The sequence below is a fragment of the Pteronotus mesoamericanus genome, unplaced genomic scaffold (assembly GCF_021234165.1).
Source record: "Pteronotus mesoamericanus isolate MK-2021 breed Mesoamerican mustached bat unplaced genomic scaffold, CSHL_Meso_final contig_347, whole genome shotgun sequence".
NCBI lineage: Eukaryota > Metazoa > Chordata > Mammalia > Chiroptera > Mormoopidae > Pteronotus > Pteronotus mesoamericanus.
Genome location: NW_026555137.1, coordinates 6,066,293 through 6,090,264, shown reverse-complemented (window position 1 = coordinate 6,090,264; position 23,972 = coordinate 6,066,293). Strand labels below are relative to the sequence as shown.

Below are 23,972 nucleotides of genomic sequence, written 5' to 3'. Positions count from 1 at the left end.
TTCCCCTCTATCAATGAATTTTGTAACTTTTGTAAAATCCCATGGATTTTAGAGTAGCCTTAATTATCTTTCTGGCATTTCTCTTGGTCCACCCCCGTCTCTAGTCCTTACTTCCTTTTTTAGGCTGTTTAGACTCTACAGCTCAAGTATATCAAAACATTTTTTTTTAAACTCATATCTTTACTTGCTTCGTCTTCATTTTAACCACCCGATAAAAATTCACCCTGATGTTGTCCACAGTTTGACTTCGTCCAGGCTGCCCATGGTAGCCAAGTGGGCTAGGGGCTAAAAGTAAAAGTTTATCACTGAAAATTCTCAATCTGCGTTTTCCAGGTGAGCACTTGGTGATGACACAAAACCTACCCCATTTCTGTCATAAGCTCCTTCTTCATATTAAATATTTTATATTTTCCAAACTATCTAAAAGCTAACCTAACCTCCCTTCCTCATCCCACTCGGTGGATATTTATAGTTCATCCTCTTAAACACCAGAGAAGAAACTTGAATCTACCATATGGGATTTCTATCACTTTCTTACAACCAAGCGTATACGCTAACAGTATTCTTCTAACTGATAGGATTATTATTAGGGTTTAAGTGAATTGATACATGCTAAAGCATTTAAAATAATCTTCAGCATATAATAGACATCTGCCGTCACCATTCTTTTCATTTTTATTTTTTGATTTTCTCTCTGTCTCTTCCTGCTTTTACAGAGCTTTCCTTATCCTATCAAAAATAAAATCCTCTGGTCCCAACTCTTGTGACTTTTCAGGGATGTCACTGATGGGTTTGCGCTCTCCCCACTGCAGTGGTTCAGAGTTGTGAAGCAAGTAGGCAAGGGCAGATGTGGAAGGCAGCCGTAAAGATTCTGGAGGATTCTAGTATTCTCAGGTGGGCTTCTGTTGCGCAGAATCAGGGTATGGGAGGCGGGCCATGAATTGAGAGGCACCAAAGCCAGCTTGAATAATTCTCCAAAGTCAGAGACTTAGACAGTAAAGAGACAGGAATACCAGGGAGTGAGAGGGGAGGGGTGGGAAGGTAGAGGGCCTGAGGGCGGCATCTGGTGGAGGAGTGAGGAGTGTGGAGATCCCCGAGTAGCGGCTGTGTCCCGGGCGGTTGAGTTGACCAGGTGCTGAGAGAGGGTAACAGGGACTTGTTCATGAGCAGCGTTGCCCTTGGTGTTCTAAGTAATGTTCCATTAGCATTTCATTGGTAACTTTTGTTGAAATTGTAATGCTTAATTGTGGTCATTAGAGTGGTATTTATTTGGGTTTGTTTTTTCAATGAAACAGTGATGATATTGGATGCACAATTTCGCTTTATTGGTTCACATTGGGTTCTTTGCCAATTAAGTTCAGAAATATATCAGAAAATACATTTGCTTGTTTTCTTGTTATAGAGCAACTCTTTCCTTCAAATTTGGGTCTTTTTTTGGCTTAGAAAGGTTGAAGTTGTTTATAGGATCATTACTTCCAGTGAGAAATAAGTTTTCCATATTGTCTATTTCTTCCCAGTTTTTATTTTAGTAGTCCAGAACACAGCTTGTAGAGTCAAATCAGTCTACGTTCAAGCTATAGCTGTATCCCTTGTTAGCTGTATATTCTCAGGCAAATTTAAAGACATAGGTAAAAAATAAATTCCCTAAATATTTTGCTCAGAAATGGGCACGTAATAAATGCCCAATGAATTATCTTTATGTTATTTAATCTCTGCATTCTAGATCATTGTTTCACAATTTTTTCCCTTTCATTTTTCTTAAATTTGCACTGTTGAATCTACCCTTTGAGCCTTTTAAGATAATTTAAAATGTTTTTCTATGTCTTTTACATAATTTGCATTTGTTCCTCATCTCATCCAGCTTGTTTTGATTACTGCCTCCCTCTCAGTATTTTCAGTTTTCATCTCTTTTGTTTGACATGTACCTTCTCTCTCGTGTAATGGATTCCAAGTTTTTTAGATCTTATGCATAGTAGGAAACTGCTGATTTTTAAATGTACGGGTTTTCTGAATTAAATCCTCCCCAGAGCATGGCAGTGCTCTGTAGCTTGGGTTACAGATGGCTTTCCTCGAGCTAAATGCATCCCAGCACCCCCATCGAGCTAAATTCAGCCCCCCCATCCCCCCACCCGCCCGCCGCCTGTAGAGTTCAGTTGTCCCATCCCGAAGTTTGTCACCAGACCTGGGTTTGCTCAACAAAATTCAGTCATTTTCAAATTATTTCACGGGACACCTTGTGGTTAATAAAGACCTCCCCTGGGGTAACGATGGGGTCAACAGGTGAACGTGCAGCTTCCTCTTTTTCGGTATTTCAAGAAGGAGTGCTGCTAAGACCTCACAAACACTTTGGACGCAGGTTCAGACTCCTTTTGCCTGAGGCTCTCCTCCAAGCATCCATTGGTCTTTGTGCCGTCTTTGTAGGTGTTTATAAACCTTGGTTGTTACACTGGGATGCCTGTAAGGTAGTAGTTCTCCACTGTGGTGCACACCCAGCTCCCAGGAGCTTTCAGAAACACTGGTTCCTGGGACCACCTGCAGACGGTTTCAGTTTTTGGACCGGATGGTAGCCTGGGTGTTGTCATTTGGGTATTTTTTCAGTGTAAAGCCAGCGTTGGGAAACGCTGGTAAGGAGGGGGTGCTGACCAGTGATGAAGCCTGTTTACCCAGAAATTCTTACGGCAGCCTCGGCCTCCCAATGGAGACTTGGAAATGTAGGACAAACCATGTTAGTTGTCCATAGAAAAAGGGTAAAATGCTGTAATGTGTAGAGAAAATGAGCACAGGAAAACCATACACGAAAAATAAGTGCAATGATAACTGGGAAGAAGTAATACGTGATGGTCGCGCTTACAAAATGCAGAAGGCAAACAGAAGGAAAAAATGAATATTAACTACGGTAACTGGGTGGCTGGAATAGTGAGATGGAATATTTCCCACTGATGAATTTGCCTATCAGAGGACTCAGTGAGGGAAGCCCCAGAAGCAGGGAGAGTCCAAGCGTTAACAGCCCCTCTCATGAGCTCACAGGCCCCCGGGGGCCGCAGTGTCCGGCTCGACGCCCCGCCGGGCCAGGGTTCGGGCGCAGGGAGTTCCTGCAGGTCTGTTTCCGCAGCCGCAGCGCCAGGGCAGGAGGGCCTGCAGTTCCCGCCCCAGTGTGTCTTCAGGCTTCCTGCAAAGGCCGCCGATTAACTGCTCGCGGCGGCCGTTTCTCCCTCCAGCCCTGTTAACATGCGGGGCTGCTCCCAGAGAGTCGGCCCTGGCCTGTGCCTGGCACCGGGGCTGCTCACGGCGGGACCTGGCAGTGGGCTATGAGGTTCTCTCAAGAATGTGCACGCATGCGATATTTTTTTCCTCTTTTTTTCCTTAAGGTGTTTAAACATGTAAACTTTTCATCACTGTTTGTAGTGCTAGGGATATCACTGTTACAGAGACTGTATTCTCTCAATTTTATTATTGCATTACATTGAGCTAAAGACTAGGGAGTTCTATTCCTTTCTCAAAATAGAATAATGGATAATAATAATAGTTATTATTCCCTGTAATTTAGCAAAAGAACCAATAACAATCTATCAGATAACCAAAGAAATCTAAATTTATATAGAAAAAGAAAGATATTCTAGTTTCTAACCCAGCTTTTTCTTGAAAACTAGCTCAACCTGCATATGCAGTAGTTGCTCATCTTCTACAGAAGCAAATGGGTTACATACTGAATATGTGTCTCATTTTTCTTTCTCTTCCACAGCTAGTGGTAATAATTAGTGATTCTCGACTGTATGGGTCATGAGGCGAGTCCTGAGTTGCTTAGGAATGCAGATTCCTGCTCCTGCGTGTCTGGGCCTGGGTTAGACCTCTGCCTATTACGAGTGTCCTAGCTGGTTCTCCTGCAGAAGGTCCGTGGGCCACGCCCTGGGAACGGCAGGGCGAGAGGAGTGGCCAGTGGAGAGGCGCCCTTTTTACCTGCGGGGCTCGGTTTCCCCCGTTTGTCGGTCCCGCCTCTCCCTCCTTCCTGGCGCCTGAGCTCCGTGAGGGGGACTAGGGCGGTGAAGACATGGGGGCCCCCGTCAGCAGCGCTCCTGCTGTTAGGGACAGTCCTTCTGAAAGGTGCCTCTGTGTCGGGCTAGTGATCCCACCGTGGCAGTCTTTTTGTTGTTGTTGCTGTTTTTGTTTTTTTTTTTAATTATGCTAAAATGCACATAATAAGCAACCTTCTTTTACACCACCAAAATATAGTCCAGGCATTCTCAGTAACGTGTAATATTATATAAAATATTAAATTTTTATTCCAGGGAAAGCGTGTAGATGAGTTTTTCATTTTTAATTTCTACTGAGAGACTGAGAACCCAAAATAACAGTGACTTAAGGAAGAGTCACTTTTTCTCCCTCTGGTAGTAGACGGTCAGTTAGTCAGTGTGGGATACCATGGTCACAGGCCCGGAGGCGCACCCATTTCATCTCATTGCTGTGCCATCCATGGGGCCGGGGTTTCTGCCTCATGGGCCAGCATGGCTGCGTGAGCTCAGCCATTCAGTCTGGATTCCATCCAGCAGAAAGAAGGAATGGCCGAAGCAAGATAACGCACATTCGCTTTGAAGACATATTTCAGGAGTTATTCTTCCACCCCTGGTTATTTTCTGTGGTCAGAACTTAGACATATGGTTATTCCTAGCTGCAGGAAATTCTGGGAAATGTCTTTACTCAAAGTGACCATTTGCCCAGCTTTAATTTTTTTTTTTTTTTTTTGCTGTAGAGGAAGGAGAGAATCTACTGTATAAAAGAGGGTACTTAGTGATCTCTACCACAGTAGGCAAACATCAGAAGTGAATTTCAAAAATTCATTTTGATGATAGTATTAAAAAGTGAATTTTGAGGAAGTCTGCCATTTTTATAGTACTTCATAAATTAATATTACATATTTGTAGTTTATGACAAACTCTTTCTTTAAATGTAAATCTTGAAAGAAATTGGTCTGAAAAATTCACAGGACAAAAATATAGCCTATGACATAAATAATAAAAATAGAAATGATGTAATGTTCCTGCTTAGCTAATGTAGAAGAATTTCATTAGGTAATGCAGTGTTGATGAGTTAATAGCTTTGTCTAGCTCTCCTGAATACATAATGTGCCTGAACTACTTTTACATTGTGAAATCTTCAGATAGAGCTTTTTAGAAGTTATTTGTTTTATAATATGAAATAATAATTTGCAGTGAAGGATGTAGATTTCTTTTTGGTAACATGTTGTACCAAAAATGATGGTAATACGTGTATGTAAATTTTGCTGTATAGTCGTCTTCAACTAGGTGTGTTTATACTGCTATAGTATTTGATATAAATACTTCATGATTACCTGTCAGATTTGATCTTAAAGAAAGGAACAATCACTTCAAAGTTTGTTTTCCAACTTTTAGGACCTTTTAATATTTGTATTGCATTTGGAACTAATCAAAAATATTATACATTAACATGTAAAAGTCCAGTGTTACAGTCAACAACAACACCCATACACTGACATAAACAGCATTTCTTATGAATCAGTTGTTTTGTAAGGGAATATTATAGGCTCGTGTACTTGCTCATTATGGGAGATAAACATGCTACTTTCTGTTTGTGCACAGTAGGTTTTAGTAATAGATTTGCATCTTTTAACTTATTTTAAGGTATTTTAAATGAACTACATGCTATAAGAAAGCATGCTGTTATTTTTAGTAATGTTTCTTCAACTGGTCCCTTTTCTTCTTGGAGAACTGGGCTTCAGTCGATGATGGCAGAGCCAGCAACCGTGGAGTCAGGAGACGGTGTCTGCCCTCGGCTCCGCTGCCGGACCCCAGCAACGCGTTTCCTGCTCTGCCCATCAGCTTCCCCTTCCATGCAGGGGATCAGGTCTCTCAGCAGCAGGGAGCTACTCATTTTCTTCCTTTTCCTCCTGGCTCCTCACCTGCCTCCTTGATTACTTGAGTCTAGTCTTTTTCTGGAGAGTTCTGATGACTTCAGTGTCAGCCCTTTGAGTCAGAGAAAGAGTTAACATGAGTGGGTCCTTCAAACCTGTAGGAAAATTAGAATGGCCATGACAGGGACTCTGGGGTCCCCGCCACAAAGGCATGGATTACAAGTGCGAGGTCAGATGTCAGCCTGCTAGGGGAGTCTTAACTGGAAAATGCTTCAAGCTCAATTAAAGTCATTGTTTAAACCATTCTTTAAGATTGGGACTAGACTCTGTATTATACAAAGAAAAAGGAGTGTAAGAAAAAAAATTTTTTTTCATATTTGTAAGCATCAAAATCTGTTTAGTCTTTGATCCAAGATACATGATTTGCTTCACTCCTTCCTAGAATTTTAAATGTCAGAAAGTCCATTTGAAGGAATTTAAATGTAGAACAAAAATTGTTTTTAGAGTTTTCAAAGGATTGCCTTAGGTTTGAAGTAAGTGCATTTAGAGTTCCACCTTTTGCTAAAAATGAAAATTGAGTCTTGTATTCTAAATATCAGGGATCCTTATTTTCACCTAAAATATTACCAGAAACACAAGAAAAACCAATGCCGCCCTCCTGGGCTACTAAGATCCAGGGAGAAGCCTCCTCGACGTGTTTCCAGATCTCTGCTAGACCGTTAAATTTTCATCCATATTTAACAAATGTCATTATTCAGTTTCATGGGGTCACTGTGTCAAAATGTCTGTGTTAGAACTTTAATTTATTTTCCGAGGTTCCTTTAAGTGGGCAGAAAGCAGAGCGTGTTGGATTGATTTACTCTCTCTAATCCACATCCTGGATTGGTTTGCAACTCAGAACATATCCTGAGATGTAGACTTACACATTAGAATTTATCAGTGCTGCCGCAGAAGCCGGAGCCACAAAGGGCTCCTTCTCTTTTGCCTCTCCTCCCCTGGCCGGCTTTCTTTTAAAGAGTGGGTTCTCCTGTTATGTCCCCAGGTAGCCGTGGCAGCTCTTCCTGTGTGGTACCCTTCACCAGATGGCCCTCTTAATAAATGCCTGCTCCTGCCCACCTCGCTGTCTTGATCCAAATGTGAAATGCCAGCAAATAAATAAGACCATTGTACTCTGATGAGTTCTCTGGAGATGAAGCAAAGCCCTGGGGAGAGGAAGCTGGAAACAGTTTTTCTGTTTACTGTGACTGCTGCTAATTACTACTGGCCAGTAGGTAGAAGACACCGTTTAGATAGTATAAAATGTAAAAGGAAGACAGAGAGACAGAGAGAGAGGGGGGAAGGGAGGGAGAACACAGAGTCTCCATATTATGGCAGATGCCTTTGATGACATGAAAATACCCTTGGATTGGTGAGTCCGTTTGAAATACTGTGCGTGATCTTTGCGAGCCTACCCTAGACCCTGGGCCCGGGGTAGGCGATTGCTGTGCATGGGGATTTCGCCGCCAGACTCAAAGTGCAACGGAAAATGAGTGGGTAATGAGAGCAGAGCGGCTAGTTTTTTAATTGAATTAAAAGCTGGGTGACATCAAAGCAGACACCTGTCCAATTACAGGCAGGCCAAGGTGTTTACCGTTGCCGTACAAGCGATTCAAAGATGACAGAAATCTTTCCGCCCACAGATTAACATAATGAAGGAGAACAGATTACAGTGGATGCTGGCCAAGCACCTAGGTTGGCAGCTGGGGGTGGGCTGAGGGGGTGGAGCCTGCTCAAGTGTGTACACAGAAGCAGAGACCCCTTTTCTGCTCCAAAGACTTTGGGCTTTTTGAAAGGTGCTGCTTTGCTGTGTGTCTCAGGCTGGGTTTCCAGGAAGAGCATGTAGAGAGTCTGCCTTTAGTTGCAGGAGTCTACGGTAGAATGTCAGCATCAGAGCTGGCCCCGCTGCTGTCTTGCTGCCTCTCCACATGCATGTCCCTGTCATGGGCACGGGGGTCCCCACAGATGGTGCCAGCTCCACAGCGATGTTCTCTTAGGTTAGTCAGGATGCCTCCAATAAATAATATTTCTCTTCAGCTCCTTTGAAACGAGGTGAGAGCAAAGGCGGGGAAAAAAACACAGAAATATTCATCTTCTTGGTCCAAAGAAACAATATCCGGTACTTTGCTAGCTCCCTGGAGAAGGGAGGGAGGGGGAGGGGTTTTTTATAGTGAGGGAGACAGCTGAGGAAAGGTAAGAGGGTGAAAAATTGTCATTCTTCGGTCAAACATCAAGCGTGTACTTTTGGTAAATAACCGTAATAGCTGCTAGAAAATAGGACAAATAAAGAAGTAAAGTGACATATCCTTTGCATTCAAGGAGTTCCCCCCAAGTCATTGTGAAGGGCTTTAAAATTCCAAGGTTCTCCAGGATAAGGCTCCTAAACTTCCTCCTGCGATGCACTCCCACCCCTTAAATCGAGTCCTTGTCCCCATTTCAGCTTGGCCTCTCTGTGCTCACCAGGGCCCACAGGCCTGAAAGTTGAAGGGAATATACTTAACTTTCCTTCAAACTCCCTTGGTGTGGCACGTCAGGATTTCTCAATGTTAAGCATTAATGCAAAATGCATTATCGCTTAGCCCTGAGGGTTCTGGTCCTGCCAGTGCCAAGGATGCTAATCGGGAGACTGAAGCTGCTGTGTTTCATGGGATACTCACACTTTTAAGACATCAATAATGCCTACCCCGTGCTTATTGAATGTTTCTTCAACTCACCCTCTTCCATTATCAAAAGGGACTGGTAGGGTGGGCCATTTTCTCGTGTCACAGTGTCTGGGGACTGAAAGGGCATTGGAGAGTTCATCAGGCCTGTCTGGAGGCAGGGACAGTCCCAGGTTCAAGGGGAGAAGTCTCCTCTGTGATGTGTCCCAAAAAGAGAGATTTATATCCAATCCAGCCTTAAACTTCAAGCTGTTAGAATGTTCTCCTTTATTGCAAACACCCCAAGTGCCCTAAAGGGAGACCACCTTACATTCTCTTCTTGGGTTTCTGTGTACACAGAATGTATGCCATAATTTTTTTTAGCCTGGGATTCTTTTATTACTATGTCACACTATATACTTTTCAGTATTTTTTAATATCTACTAAAATGTGCTTTTCAATGGTTATCTTCTTTTTCTTTTTGTCTTTAAGTACAGATCTCCTATCATCTTGGATTGGGGAGTTGGATCTTATAAATGCCTTGTTTTTCAAATATATGCAGGTGTTTGGCTTTATGTACTAATCTATGTGTTGTCATTATCCCTTCAGTCCTCCTAGTTCTAATATGTTTTTAGATTAGAAACCTTCTAGAGATCACTTATATTCCAAGTCACCCTTCCCAGAAGTACACAGAAGAAAAGTTGATAAATACTTTTTGATGATGATGTATTTTCATACTAGTACTACTTTATTTTTCCTGGAGAGTATATAATGTAAGTGTGATTCTGCCTCTTAAAACAAGGCCAGTGGGTCGATCACTCAGCGATATGTAGGCATATGTCCAAGAAGGGCTATCTTACTTACTCTTGGAAAGGATATTCATGCTCTCTTCCTTTGGCAGTTGCAGAACTTTTATAAGCATCAACTTTAACCCACCCTGCTAAATATCCCATGCTAGGAAACAAAAGGGACAATCCGCGCATCCCAAACAGTGGGGTGACTTTCTCATTTTTCTGATTCATTGTAGGTTGGTTGTTTAGTTGACTAATTTCTTCCCCTGCCGCAGTTGTTCCTTGCATCCTGACAAGAGAGAAAACGCTCGGTCATTATACTGCTCCTCTTACAAAAACAGATAAAACTAATATGTGTTTAGGGACGATCATTCTGATGAGTCGATGAATCTTGGCTCTGACACACAACATTATAAACCAGATCTCCACTGGAAATAAGAAAAAAGTGCTGTCTCAGCCTCAGAAAGCACTACGCATTTTTGAAAGAGTGTTTTACTAACTACCCAAAACTTTCCACCTGGGACTCAAAGTTGGCAAGAACCAAAACATCAGCTTCCTCCTCCCCGCCCCCCATTTTGCAGCTTTCATTTCTCAGCATGTATTGTTGTTTCACCTGCCTTGAAACAAGTAAGGAATGTGAGTACTTTGATAAATGGTCTGAAAGATATCTATCGATAGGTCCTCTCAGGAAATTTCTTTAAGAACTTCAGGATTTGTCTACAAAATACAATTTGGTGAACTCCTCCACCAAGGTGCACAGCTAAAGAAAGCCAGTTTGATGAGAGGGGTATAGCCTGTTTTCAAAGGTCCTTTCAGGAGGAATAAGTTAGCAAAGGAATTCATGATACACATACACATGCAGTGACTCCTCCGTGAAGTCAAGGAAGGTTGAAGGAGATGCTGAAGACCGTTTGTGAATGGGAACACAGCGTCTGGATTGGCATGGTCCTTCTTAAAGTTTGCACTGACACCATTCTTGGCAGCTGTGATTTGGAAAAAAATGAGAAGAGTCTCAGCATAAGGCATTTTTTTAAAGCCAGTTTTCAAAATTTCAAAATGATGGGACTGCTTTTATAATGTTTCTCAATGATAATATTATGTGTCTCCATACTAAAAGCGTTTCAGAGCACTGATCTGTATACACCACTGTGTGTTTTCGGACAGTCGTCCTGGGCTTCAGCTGAGTCATGCCCATGTATGAGAGGTGATGCTTTTCACAAATGCCACATAGATGAAGTGATGAACAAAAGAAACCAATCTCATACGCCAACACTTCTTTTTTTTCTCTCTGTAGGGTGCTTTCATTCTCTGTGGGCTGATTTACTTCCTGTTAGGATGGCATTAAACAATTCAGACATGCATGTTGTTTTATGTAAACCCTTGTAGATTTCTACTGGACAATAGGAAAGATCTGACAAATGTCAAAGGTTTCCGAGGGTAAAATGCCTAGAATCTATCTTAGCTTAGTTTTGAGCCTGGATTTTTGGGTCATGATGGAGGCGTTAAGAAATGGAAAGACGAGGCTTACGAAAGAGTTTTGGGTGTCGGGTCTGGATTGAATGTTGAGAGTGAAATACCAGTGGGACGTCCGGGGAGAGCGCGTGGCCCTCAGGGCGAAACACAGAACCAGAGCTCTGGGGAGACAGGGAAAGCCTGTTGCTATAATGAGATCATTGAGAGTTGAGCCTTGGTAAGCTAATAAAAGCAAGTGTTTAAAGAGGCTGGAAGACCCCAACTTGCAGAACAGAAGCTATTTCAAGAGCTCTGAGAGGAAGATGGATCTGTCAGGTCAAGGAAAGAAAGATCTCAACAGTTTAGAAGGGCAGCTCAGGAACTCGGACGGGGAGGGTGGCAAAGCCTGGTGAGTGCAGGAAGATGAGGGCGGAGGAAGAGTTCCTGGAGCCGGCGTTTACAGCATTTAGGAGCACAGTACAGGCGGAACTGTGTCGCGATACATACACAGCTTGGACTGACGTGAATCAATGCCAGAACTTTCTGTGTTGGGCACATTATATCCCTAAACTCACTCATCTTGATGGTAACACTTTCAGGTAGATAGGATTTTATCCCCATCTCACGGATGAGGCTTGTGGTGCCTCTCCTTCAAGATAGGTACTATTACCGTCTATTTACAGGTGAGGAAACTAAGTCACAGGGGTCTGGACTGCTTGCTGGGTCCCATGGGACAAATCAGTACCAGAATTGGCACATGAGCCCAGCCAGTCTCGCCCGAGCATCTTTGTTCTTCTTGACATCTTCACCAGCCTACGGTGAGGATGCAAATGAGATCGTGTAAGCTTTCATTTAAGATGTTTAGTGGGAGGAAACCTAAAAGGAGCTGGGCTCAGAATGGGCGCCATAGTCTTGGAGATTCAAAGGGAAATGGCGATCGCAGGAGCAGGAACGAGGGGAAGCAGGAGGTTACAGCGTGGCGGGGGCTCGTGAAACCAGAGACCACTGAACTTGGCCTGAGGGACACACGTGCTTGCGGACTAGCTTGCTGGCTTGCTGTCTTCCTTGGTCGTCAGCTAAAACTGTGCTGCCAAGGGCAGCAGAGAGGGTTCGGTACCCAGAGTGGCCTTGGGAGCCGCCGGAAGGAAGACATGGCAGCACCAGGGGCAGAGGGCAGAGAGCCAGGGGTGCCAACGCAAACAGTGGCTGTGGTCTTTGCTCTTTTAATTTTTAGAATTACCTCTTGGGGAGGGAGACTAGGGCAACGCGCATGTTAAAATGTATGTATGGATGATTCAAGCTGTCACCTGTATTGGCACGTTAAAACAACGGCATTCTCCAGGCTATTGAAGGCTCACTCCATAAAAGGATACCATGAGTGGGGTTATTTTTATGTAAGAATGATGACAGTCTTTGTGGTTAGAATTGAAGACAGCTCTGGAAACTTCTGCAGTGAAAAACACTGGTGGACGAATTATATTTTTGATACTTCTTTAATGCCCAGCATTAACTAAATAGTTTCTGCCTTGATTACGAAGACCAATAAACAAAATGAGTTTTCATTTCTGTGGGTACTTGTAATTGCTGAACAAATCGTATGTATCTACCGCCAAGCCAGGTTAATTCAGCACTTTTCATGTGCAATACTTCTGTTGAGGGCAGGTGTCTTAATTAAATTAACTAATAATTTTTGAGAGTAGAAGTACAAAAGCATAATTATCTAATTTGCTAATTGTTCAACTATGTTGATTTGCATTTTTGTTAGCTACAACATAAACAGTTTGCATATGTGTGTCCTACCGTTAAAATAATGAAGCCAGTCTTGGGAGCGTATTTCCTAAAGTGTGTTAATAGACGCTGCATACAAAGGACTCTCGTTACATAAGATTGAAAGATGCTGGGTTAAAGACAGTGAGAGAGGTTTGTTTCTGTGGGAGGCCCAGGGCCCTCGAATGGGACAGCATGCACCTTCAAGATCAGACATGCTGGGCTCTGCTTCCTGAACTCTGGACGCGCTCCCCCAGCCAGCATGTTACCGGGGAAGCATCCCAGGGCGCTCATGTTTTGAGAAACACATTTGGCGAATGCGGTTTGGGGCTGTCTTAACAATAAGTTGGTCTCACATTTGTTTTACTAGTTACTCCCTTCTGCAGTGAGCACGCAGGCAGGAACATGAATTAAAGAGGCATATGTTTTTGTTTCTCTCTCTCTCTCTCTCACACACACACACCCATAGCCCCCCCATGATAGTCTTTATAGCAGCTTACAGGGAACATGCAAACCTCCTCTCTCCCCTCCGCTTCCAGGCGTGTTGACAGGCCTGCGCCCCTTCACAGCCTACGCGGTAACCCTGACTGCTTGCACCCTGGCTGGCTGTGTGGAGAGCTCGCAGGCGTTGAACATCTCTACTCCACAAGAAGGTAAAGTAATTTCAAAGGTCTTGACTTCCACATTTCAGTCATGAATAATAAAATAGGAGAAGAGCTAAATGCTGCAAGGCCATTTGCTGGAAAACCCCAACCTAATTTGATGACAAAGTGCATCGCCAGGCCATAATTGCTCCATTTTTGGGGGGTGTGCGAAAATGAATCAAACTCCATACCCTTTAATGACATGCATCTTTAATAGCTGTAATGCAGATTGATGGGCTTTTTAATTGCTGTTACATTGTTCATGCAAGAGCCTTGTCATTAATATGAAGCATCTGAAAGATTAATGAAAGCTTCCTCATTTTACTATGGCTCAGAAGTAAATCTAGAGACAGTCTGACTAAAAAGAATTGATTGTATGGCTCCGTATGAAATTGAGAACCAAACGGTTGATTTCCATGGTCTCCTTTAACTGCTAAACACCAGCACGGACAACAATTGCTTCAGTATGATGGAGCCTCCGGCTGCCAGCCGAGGCCATGTTAACCACCGCTCGGTTCCTGCCGACTTCCATCTCACTTTTGTCGTGCGTGGAACTTACGCACTGTTAGTGTGTAACGCTTCAGAATGCATATGCTAAGAAGCCAGTGAGAAAGGGAACATGTTTTAGCACTCCAAAGTGAAAGCTTTGCCCAAGCATCAGAACGCATCACTCCGAAGAGCAACAGCTCTCAAGACGTTGGAAGCCTTGTCACTTCCGATCTCTCCCAGGTGAGAGGGGGTGCGTGTCTCTTTTACTCTCTGGTTGTAGAGTTACTTAGGGGCCTGCACACTTCATCTTGACGGGAAAAGAGTGTCTCTCCTTTTCTCAGTAGCCACCCATCCCCTTTCTCCCTCTTCTTCTCAGCCCTTCTTTTTGGTCACTTAGCAGGGGCCGCTTGCATAGACGATGTGCAAGAGAAGGACGATGCCCATATTGGTGACACCGTGGCAGAATAAAGGAGTTTGTGATATCCTTCCTGTCTCCCTTTATTCTTTGTGCTTTGCGCCCAACCTCACCAGACCACCTCCCCTGAACTACACCCTTGGTGGCCATCCTCAGCGTGTGCGCAGTGTTCTCTCTGTCCAGTCTGCTGGGAAGAGCTGTTTTTCTTAGCGTGGCATTGCTTCTCCTGGGGCGCATGATCAGCACCCTTTGCAAGCACCGCGCCCGGCTTCAGGATGGGGCAGACTGTCTTCTCTCGCATGATTTCCTCTCTGTCCACTCCAGCCTCTGTCCAGGTTTTGCCTGGCACCCTTCAAATCTATGTCACAGCCATACGCCAGAAAGGTTTCTACTCGTCTGTTTCATCATGTCCTTTCCAGTATGTAAGGAATTCCCAAATTCTAGATTTTCTTTAAACTTACTGTCAATTTACCAAATGGTAGGTGTATTTAGGATCACCTTTTAAAAACTGTTCCTATGACTCCAATTCATGGACCAAGCCAAAAAAGGAATAGGCTCTTTAAAAAACAAACAAACAAAAAAGACTTGTACACAGCATAGTTTTTGTATATTTTTAATTATTTGCCTCTTTGTGGCTACTGCTATGGTTATGCATACTTTTTAAAATATCTCTTACACACTCACACCAGCACGGCCCATCTTAGATGAAAAGCTCCCGGAGGGTAGGCACTCTCTGTTTAATTCCCTTCAGCTGCCATAGCCCCCAAGTAGAGATTATGGGTTAATAACACTTTTGATGAGGGAACGCGTCAGTCAAGTGAACTGTGTCGGTCCTTCCCATCCATCATTGATGCAAATTCTCATAAATTCAGAACAGTTATTTAGTGCCATTCCTGAAGCAATTACTGACAAGCTGCCCGCGAACCAGGAACGTTTCCGTGCCTGGGATTTCAGGTTTACTCCATGATTTATTGGTTTGAGTCTGAAAAGTTTGAATTAGAAAAGTAAACCAAAATTAGACTCTATAAATCTTTCTTTTTCCCCCACAGCCCCACAAGAGGTTCAGCCACCAGTAGCCAAGTCCCTTCCCAATTCTTTATTTCTCTCCTGGAATCCACCCAAAAAACCGAATGGTGTTATAACGCAGTACTCTTTGTATATGGATGGGATGCTCGTCTATTCAGGCAGTGGAGAGAACCACACAGTCACAGGTAAGACTTCTGTACATACCAGTAAATAATTACAGTTTATATGAGAATATGTATATATAATATATAATTGAAAACTAGAGCGTGTGTGTGTGTGTATTTTGGATAGCAATAATGGATCGTTATCTGAGAACACGGTTTTAAAATTATGTGTTAATTATCTGTGTCTCCTGCTAAGCCAAAAAAGTTCCATGACTATTGTGGTTATATTACATTTCTGGGGAAGCCAAAGCTGAGAAAAAAAATGGGGAGGCGTGCCTGCTATATATATTTATTTATAAATATATTTATATTTATAAATAAATATATACGTATTTATATGTGTTAAATAAAATAGCATTTGTATAATATAACATTTGTATGTTCAGTATGGGGTTATATATTTCATAGTATTTTATACACTGTATTTGATTATGAGGTGAGACATCGTTGACCAAGTGTTGATTAAAAAAAAACAACTGAGTCCTAATGATACTAAATTCTCCACAAAAGGCCACCACCAGTTACAGTCAGAGGCAGGGTGAATTATTCGTGTATTCACTCCTTCCCACTAACACCAGGTACGAGGCTGTAGCAGGGACTGAGTGGGACATTGCCCCTCCCCTCTCTCTTGGGCCTTGTGATTTCAAGGGGACACACATGCACATGCTGGGGGACAGGGTTACAGCATTCATCCAACTGCACTCTCAGGATTTTCAGTTTTCTGAGAACCTTCGAAGGACAGAGCAGTTGCTTTTCTATTTTACTCATTATGGTTGGAGAGAATGCTGTAATGCTTATGCTATAAACTAGATATTGTCATTACCCCCATTTTACAAATGAAGAAATTGAGGCATCAGAATATTAAATAGCTCCATCAAGGTCACACAGCCTGTGAAGGGTGGACTTGGATTCCAACTCAACCGTTCGGGCTATGATGAAGCGGGTGCGGTCTTCAGCAGGTGTTATTTAACATCTCTGAGGCTTAGTTTCTGAGCCTGTAAAATGCAAATAACCACAATTTTCAAGATTTTCAAAGGACCTAGAGCTAGTATGTGTAAAACACCTAGAATGTTCTTAGCCCTTAGTAAAAAGAACGACAATCGTTATTGCCTGTTAAAAGCAGAGTATGTGAGAGAAACTAAAAGAACAGATTAATCATGCCCTGACACTATCTGAAGGCATTATTTTAACTAAAAACTGTAAACCAGAAATTACTTCAGAAGAAATGAAAACGTAGCATGGAATGAACTTTGTCCATGTATTGATAATTAAGACACAAGGCATGGCTTTCAGACCTGCATGTGCCGCCGTGCAGGTGGTCCGGCACGGAGGCTTCCCCTGAGAAGACTTCGCTGACGGCCCAGGCGGGAGTTGGGGGTGCCCCCGTGTGCGCACCACATGCCTTTGCGCCCGCCTCGTTTGGTTTGCATTGTCTTGAATAAGGCTGCTGTTTCCTTTTCCATTTTCCCTGCTACACCGTACGGGGCCTAAGGAGGCAGCCATATCTGCCTTGCTTATTTTTCCATCTCCAGGGCCCCTCGTGGAGTGAGTATAGAAGAAACAGTGTTGAGTAAATGAACAGATGAAGTCAGGTGACTGCTGGGAACAAAAAGACGCTAGCAAAGGGGAGTTGGCGGGAACAGTAGTACGGCGAGAAAGAAAAAGCAGTACAGTAGAGATGGCTAGAAAGGTAGCAACTAGACAAAAAGAAACTAAGATCCCTTCCCTGGGTAGATCCCAGTGCAAACCCAGTCCACAGGATAGTGGCACAGCTGATGGAAGACTCAAGCTGGGGGGCGCGAACATTTCCGAGATGCACAGAATGCCCTGAGGTGACGCTGTGCAAAGCCACAAAAAGAGCCATGGGGGGAAGAGCAGAGGCCAGAATTCACACTGATTTCCAATACTACATACAAAAGAACACTGATTCTGTATTTTGTTTACATCGTCAAAAGAATCACATGGTTGTGGTATCTGCAATGAAAGGTCATCGCTAATATTCTCATAGTGGATTAGAACAACAAAATGCCCCAAATACAGAGAGTGGAATATTTTCATAGTGTGCATAGCCATCTTCTCTAGATACAAAGGGAACAGGTCCTTTAGTGGTTTTCCTTCTTTTGTGGGTTTTTAGAAATTATATCTCCCTATCACTCAGCTTTCTTCTCTGTAGCCTTTTTGGCTTCTCACAGGCAAGTATATTTCTTACTGCTCTCATGTCCAGTTGGCGAAAGACACCAAGCAAGTTGGGACTGCAGTGTTGGTCACTATGGAGAGGAACTAGGCTGCAGACGTCATAGTGGGGTTCAAAGTTGTATGTGGTTGTTCTGACGTTACAGATAGTAAACCTGAGGCCAGGAGAGGTCCAGAAATTCTGATCAGGACCTAGAGGTACCGATTTAAACCTCGGTCTGTTTGGCCCCAAAGTGCATCCTTTTAATCTTGATACTTTCTCCTTATTGAACACATATTTTATTTTCCCCAAGAACAACTCTGGAAGGGAGACAGGAGGCTGATTACAGACCATGGAGCACCTCTATTAATGTTCTAGGGCCACTAAAACATAAAAAAAATCGCAGACGGGGTGGCTTCAACTACAGACACTTTTTTTCTCGCAGTTCTGGAGACAAGAAGTCTGAGATCGAGGTGTTGGCAGGTTAGGTTTCTCCTGAGGCCTCTCTCCTTGGCTTGCAGACAGCTGCCTTCTCACCATGTCCTCACATGGTCTTTCCTCTGGCACTGCTGGCGTGTTGTCTTCTTGTAAGGACACCAGTCCTATTGGATTAGGGCCCTACCCTTATGACCTCACTTAACCTTCATCATCTCTTTAAAAGCCCTACTTCTACACATGGTCACATTGGAGTTGAAGGCTTCAAAAATGTAGATTTGGGGGAATGCAAGTCAGTTATGCCTGAGAACGTAAGAATTCAGGCCCTGCGTGTCTTCCCAGCATCCTTTTCCACGGGAATCACAGGGGAGACAGAATAGGAAAGGGATGCTGCCTGACTCGGCCCGGAGAGAGCTGGTGCCGGAAGCGGCTCTGGCCATGGGGGATAGGCTTCAGCCTCTACAGGCCCTTTGAATCTGTGCCACGTCCTTCCAGTGGGCGTCGGTGGGGCTCTTGACACTCATGGCGTATCTTTGTGTCAGGATGTGCGTGACTACGATCTTCACGCCGAATGGTCTGTGGGTTGAACTTCTAGACGTGCGGGCTGGTGCTGTGGGCAACAGTGAGAGTTTGGGGGCCTCTAAAATGGACTTTGGCAGGGCTGAAGTGTCAATTCATAACTAGAAGACGCAGTCTATGAGATTAGCGGAAAAATAATATTTTTAATTACAAAAAGTAATAAATGCTTGTTGGAGATCATTGAAATCATACAGGTATTTAATACCTGTTCATCCTGCCATACCAATGGAAACTCTTAATATTAGATGTTCCTTCTAGTACTTTCTTGATTTTTAACAAAGTGAGCTATCATGTATAATTTTGAATAGTTGCATAGTCCCTTATTATGACTATACCCTGCATCATTTATCATTTTTCTAAAAATATTTTGATATATTGTTAATAATATCATATTCCATTTTATGAAAGTACATTAATGCATTAGATCACTTAAGTGATTCAAAAATTTCTAATTTATCTCTGTTAAATGTTATGATAAACATTGTTGTACATATATCTTTGCTAGATTCCTGAAAGAGCAACAGCTAAATCAAAGGTAGTGAACTTTTAAAGAATATGTAATACACAGTTTTGCATGTTTCCTAGAAAAGTTCATCAGGATCGAATGTTATATTCTCACATTTTTAATAATTTTACAAGTAAAATTTTATTTTTATTTGCATGTTTAACTACTAGTTACACTGAATACTTTTCTGAATGATTATTAGCCGTTTATATTTTACCTTAATTTATCTAATCATAGTCTTGATGAGCAAAAACTTAATGAAGGGAGGAATAATTTGTAAACTTCTTTAAGAGCTATATTTCTCACCCTGTTTTTCCTGGCTATGATCATTTGCACTGTTTGAAATTCTTTACCTTCTACACTATGAAAACTCCCTTGATAACTTGGCTTATGGTCCCCTCCTCAGTGTTCAAGGAGTTGACATTTTTTTCTTATTCTTACTTTATTTGTAGCTTCCTTTGCTGTTTTTTTTTTGTTTTTTGTTTTTTGTTGTGTAGAACCCCCCTTCTTCTGCTTTGTGTTGAAAGTGGCTCTTGCCACCATGGATCTGGGAAAAGGTAATTGCTGGTCCATTCAGAAGCCACTTGGCATCAAGGTGGTTTGAAGTTTTTTCTTCTTTCTCTTAAATATGAAGCATTAAAAGTCAAAGGCATTGCTGCACCTTGAGTTAGTACAACATATATTTAAAAATGCATACAGTTCAAATTTTCTGCCTCGCACAGGCCATAAGCTAGTAGCATGGTGGGTCAGCCGTGGCACTGAAAAATGAATCCGGTTAGAGAACCTCCCGAAGGCTGTTGATGTTCGCTATAATAAATAGCACACACTTTAAGTCAGACTTTTTCATTCTGTATTCAAAGGTAATGGATTTTTCGTAACCATAGTAACCTTGGTGTATTTCTGGATAAATACATGAGGTATATACATTCTAGTTTTATTTTTGAATATAAACTACCACATTATGTATTACTAATAATATGAAAAATAGGATGTAGGTTAGTATAATGACAGCTTAAACTAGTATGCATTTTTCTTCTGCAAAAAATAAATATTTATCAAAAGTATAGGTTCAATTAATTTTTCCCCCAGTTTTGTGGTATTCCGGTGGTGCCATTTATCTTTTTTTGCAAGATCTCCATTAATCTCTTATTTCTGTCCCATAACAGATTTTTAAGAATTTTGAAGTAAAAACAATTGCCTTAAAGCTTATGATTAAAAACATTATCGAAAGATTGAAGGACCTATATTGATATCGCTAGCAGAGCCACTTAAGATATATGTATACAGTATGTTCATAAATAGGTAGGGAAAAAAACCTTTTGTCTGTTCAAGATCCTGGGATTGTTTCAAAGTTCAGGCTAGATAGCATTCTGATTGATGATGACTATCCAAACTGTATCCAACCAGATCATTCTCATTTAAATGAGCACCCTACCAGAAACGAGCAATCTTTAAGAAGTTTGTGAGATGTTTCAGAGAAGCTTACAACATTTTTAGAAACAAGGATAGCAAGGTAGGGGTAATTGTGGAAGTAGGCTATGAGCCTGACAAGGAGGTTTATATGAATTGTACCAACTGGTAAAGAAAGTTCCAATTAGTGTAGTGAGCCCTCTGACAGCGTTTTTGTTTGTTTGTTTGTTTTTTGTGTTTTTTTACTTTTTATTAAATAGATTGTTTTTGGTTAACCCAAACCTAAGACATTACTGCTTACAACTAAAATGCCAAAGTGAGAGAGAAGGTCAATAAGAACTCTATTTAAAACACACACACACACACACACACACACACACACACACACACACACACACACACACACACACACACACACACACACCCCCTCCCCCCCCCGACACCAGACCATAGCACATGGATATTGTCCAGTGAGCCATTTAATCTACAGCACCCTTGGGACTGAGTGGGAGCGCCGGCCTGGTTTCAGCACCACGGAGAGCGTCTTCCCATTGCGGCTCCTTCAGCACCTGTGCCTTTGTTTCCAAGACTGAGGCATTAAGACAAAGATAATAGCGATGTAAGAAGTGCATGTATGCACGTGTGTGTGTAAGAAAGACAGAGGCTCAGAGAAGGGAAGGAGAGAGGAAAAGCGCATAAATTTTTCTTAAAGTCAGGTAGGCAACAAGTATGTCTTTAAACAACCGAAAGTGCTAAAACCTGTTTTTGTCTTATTTGCCAAGGTCAAATGGAATCACCTATAAACAGCAAAACAGAAATGTTCATCTTGAGCCTTCAAAACCCTTAGGTCTTATGATGAGAAGTTTATTATAGAAGAAGCTGTATTGCCAATGGCACAATAAAACAACATTTAAAGGTTAGGAACTTCTAACCAAGCATTATGAGGAACCTTATCAACACTCTGCAAATTTGAGCTAAATTATATTCATTCACATTGATGGCTTCCAAAAGATCCTTCCTTAGCAAAATAAAACCTCACTTTAACCTTGATAGTTCCTTTAATTTTGGATTTTTGAGTACCACCATGCGGTGCATCTAAATTACTCCTCTTACATAAAGTAATGTTCCTGCAGGGAATACTGTTGGCATGCTCATGTTCTATTCTGTAAGGCCGAGTATTAATAAGGCAGAATATGTGAGGGTTTTCAGGGAAGGCAGTGATTTCATCTATGAGTCACTGTGCCTCTCTGTTACAAACTAAGTCATACTGTGCCCTTTTTATGTCATAGAGATATAGCATTAAATTATACAAAGTCTAAGGAACCTTGAGGATACAAGGGGACAAGCCTAAACTGTGGAAAGAAGCTAGAGCCTTCAGAAGCCAAGTTACCAAGTTACCAAATTTGTGACCAGACTCGAGAAGTGTTCGTTGGGGTTTAGCTGCATACCGGGTCCTTGGGTTGAGGAACAGAGGTTGCATTGTTCTGAAGAGGCATGTTCTCTTAGTAGCAAAGGGTCAAGTGAAATGATATATTTTGTATATAATGTATAAATACCAGTTGTGCTCAACTATAAACAATATAAATAAGTGTCATCCTTACTCTAAGGTGCTTCTGCTGTGCAGCAGGATGTGGAGAAATTAAATACGTGTAACTTATATGTTAAGATCCATACCCAGATGTTACATGTGATCTGTTAACCTAATTATTGAATATCACTCTCTTAAATGATAGTTTGAAGGGATGTCAGAGGGAGAGAGAAGAGTAACATCCATTTAGAAATGTGGTGGAGCTAAATCCTGAAAAAAGCAATGGAATATGTCCCTTTATTGAGAGCTTTGCAGATAGAGGCTTCTTGCTATTTTGAACATTTTGAGAGCAGCCATTGTTTTTATTTTTAAAACTTCTCAATTGAGTTATAAATTCATTCTGAAAGTGGACATATTTTAAATAGGCAGCTTGGTGACTCTCAAACTGAATACATTTATGGAACAAGCACCCAACTCAAGAAACAACTGTACCAGCCCCCCTACCCCGGAGTCCCCCATTCTGTCTCCTAAGTCTTATCTCCTGACATGGTGACTGCTTTCCCGACTATTAAGAATACACATGAATTTTGCTGTGTTTGTCCTTAATGCGAATGGAATCAGATAGCACATTCCGGTTTCTCTCTGGCTTCTCCTGGAAGGTGTAGGCAGGACAGTGAATGCGTGAAACACCGCTGTGTCCGGAGCCCTCGGACTTGGGTCCAGCTGCTCTGACAGTGTTAGGCGGAGGCTCCCGCTTCCCAGAATGTCATATTTGTAAAACGGAAGGCCTGCCTTTCTTTAAGTCCGAATCTCTTAAGTCCAAAAAATTATTATAGAAAGGATTTATCTGTGAAATGACAACTTAACACATAATATCACTGGCCTGTGTACACCAGCAAAAAAAAATTCAAAATGTCCAGTAATGGAATAGTGTGTGTGCAGCCATATAGATTATGAGGCTGTAGGAGAATATTTAATAATGCAGAAAGACATTAAAAACATTTTAACAGGCAGAATGTAATACACAAGTCTATGTTAGTCAAATGTGTATATGTATCTATGCGTACATATATTTGAATGTGTTTATATACATATATGATACACTAGTGTTAACAGTGATTGTCTCCCAGTAATGGGACTCTAATATTTCATATTATTTTCTGTGAGGAGGTCTTTTTATCTGTTAAATTCTCTTTAGCTTGGATATTTATAAGCAGAATTTTTACAGGATTTTTCCCAATTTTAATATGCATGATAAAATTGATAGGACGAAGGACTTTTTTAGAAATCTGATGATGGCATTTAGGTATTAATACATTCAGTTTCCCCTAGTTTTTACCTTGACCTTGGATTGGGTTGCCCACCTCACCCATTTCCTTCTAGCCCGGATCCACTGAGGCCTTCTCCACAGCTGCAGCATTGTCCACTGCCACCAAAACACTACACATACTTGATGACGTGCCTCAATTCCCACATCTTCCTTTGATTCATAGAATCTTTCATGTTATTTCCTACAAATTTATCCCTTGAATATATTCTATCTTGCAATATTAACTTATTTCAAGGGGATGAATCTTGATTCAACTCACGAATGTGAGTGCATTGAGTACAGCAATCATGTACCTTATTTTTATTATCTTTGTAGTATAGGAGTAAGGACCCAATTGGCATCTCATAAGCTCTTACTGGAATGAGTTGGAATGAATTGAATTAAACTGAGGAAACACTGAGAATTAGTGAATTAATATTTTAAAGTAAATGACAACAAATACCAATGCATAATTCAGAAGTAATTAATATGCTAAATGTGGTAAACAGTTTTAATGAGGTAGGATGTTCCTGTAGCTTCTTAGAATTTGTCATTTCCTTATCCAATAGGTAGCAATATTTTTGTTAAATTACTTGTGTTAGTTTGCTCAGGCTGCCATCACAAAGTATCACGGTCGGGGGGATTACACGAGAGAGATGGGTCCCCCTGTCCCAGAGGCGCGAGTCCCTGATCAGTGTGTCGCCAGGGCGGCCCCCTTCCGCG

General features: G+C 41.9%; 1 protein-coding gene across 1 annotated transcript in view; it reads left to right on the top strand.

The window, feature by feature from the left end:
- Positions 1-23,972, top strand: part of USH2A (usherin) — a 474,416-nt gene that overhangs the window by 210,643 nt on the left and 239,801 nt on the right. The window contains 2 exon segments of the mRNA XM_054576584.1: positions 13,112-13,225; positions 15,170-15,331. Of these exon segments, the coding sequence (XP_054432559.1) occupies positions 13,112-13,225; positions 15,170-15,331 (276 nt within the window).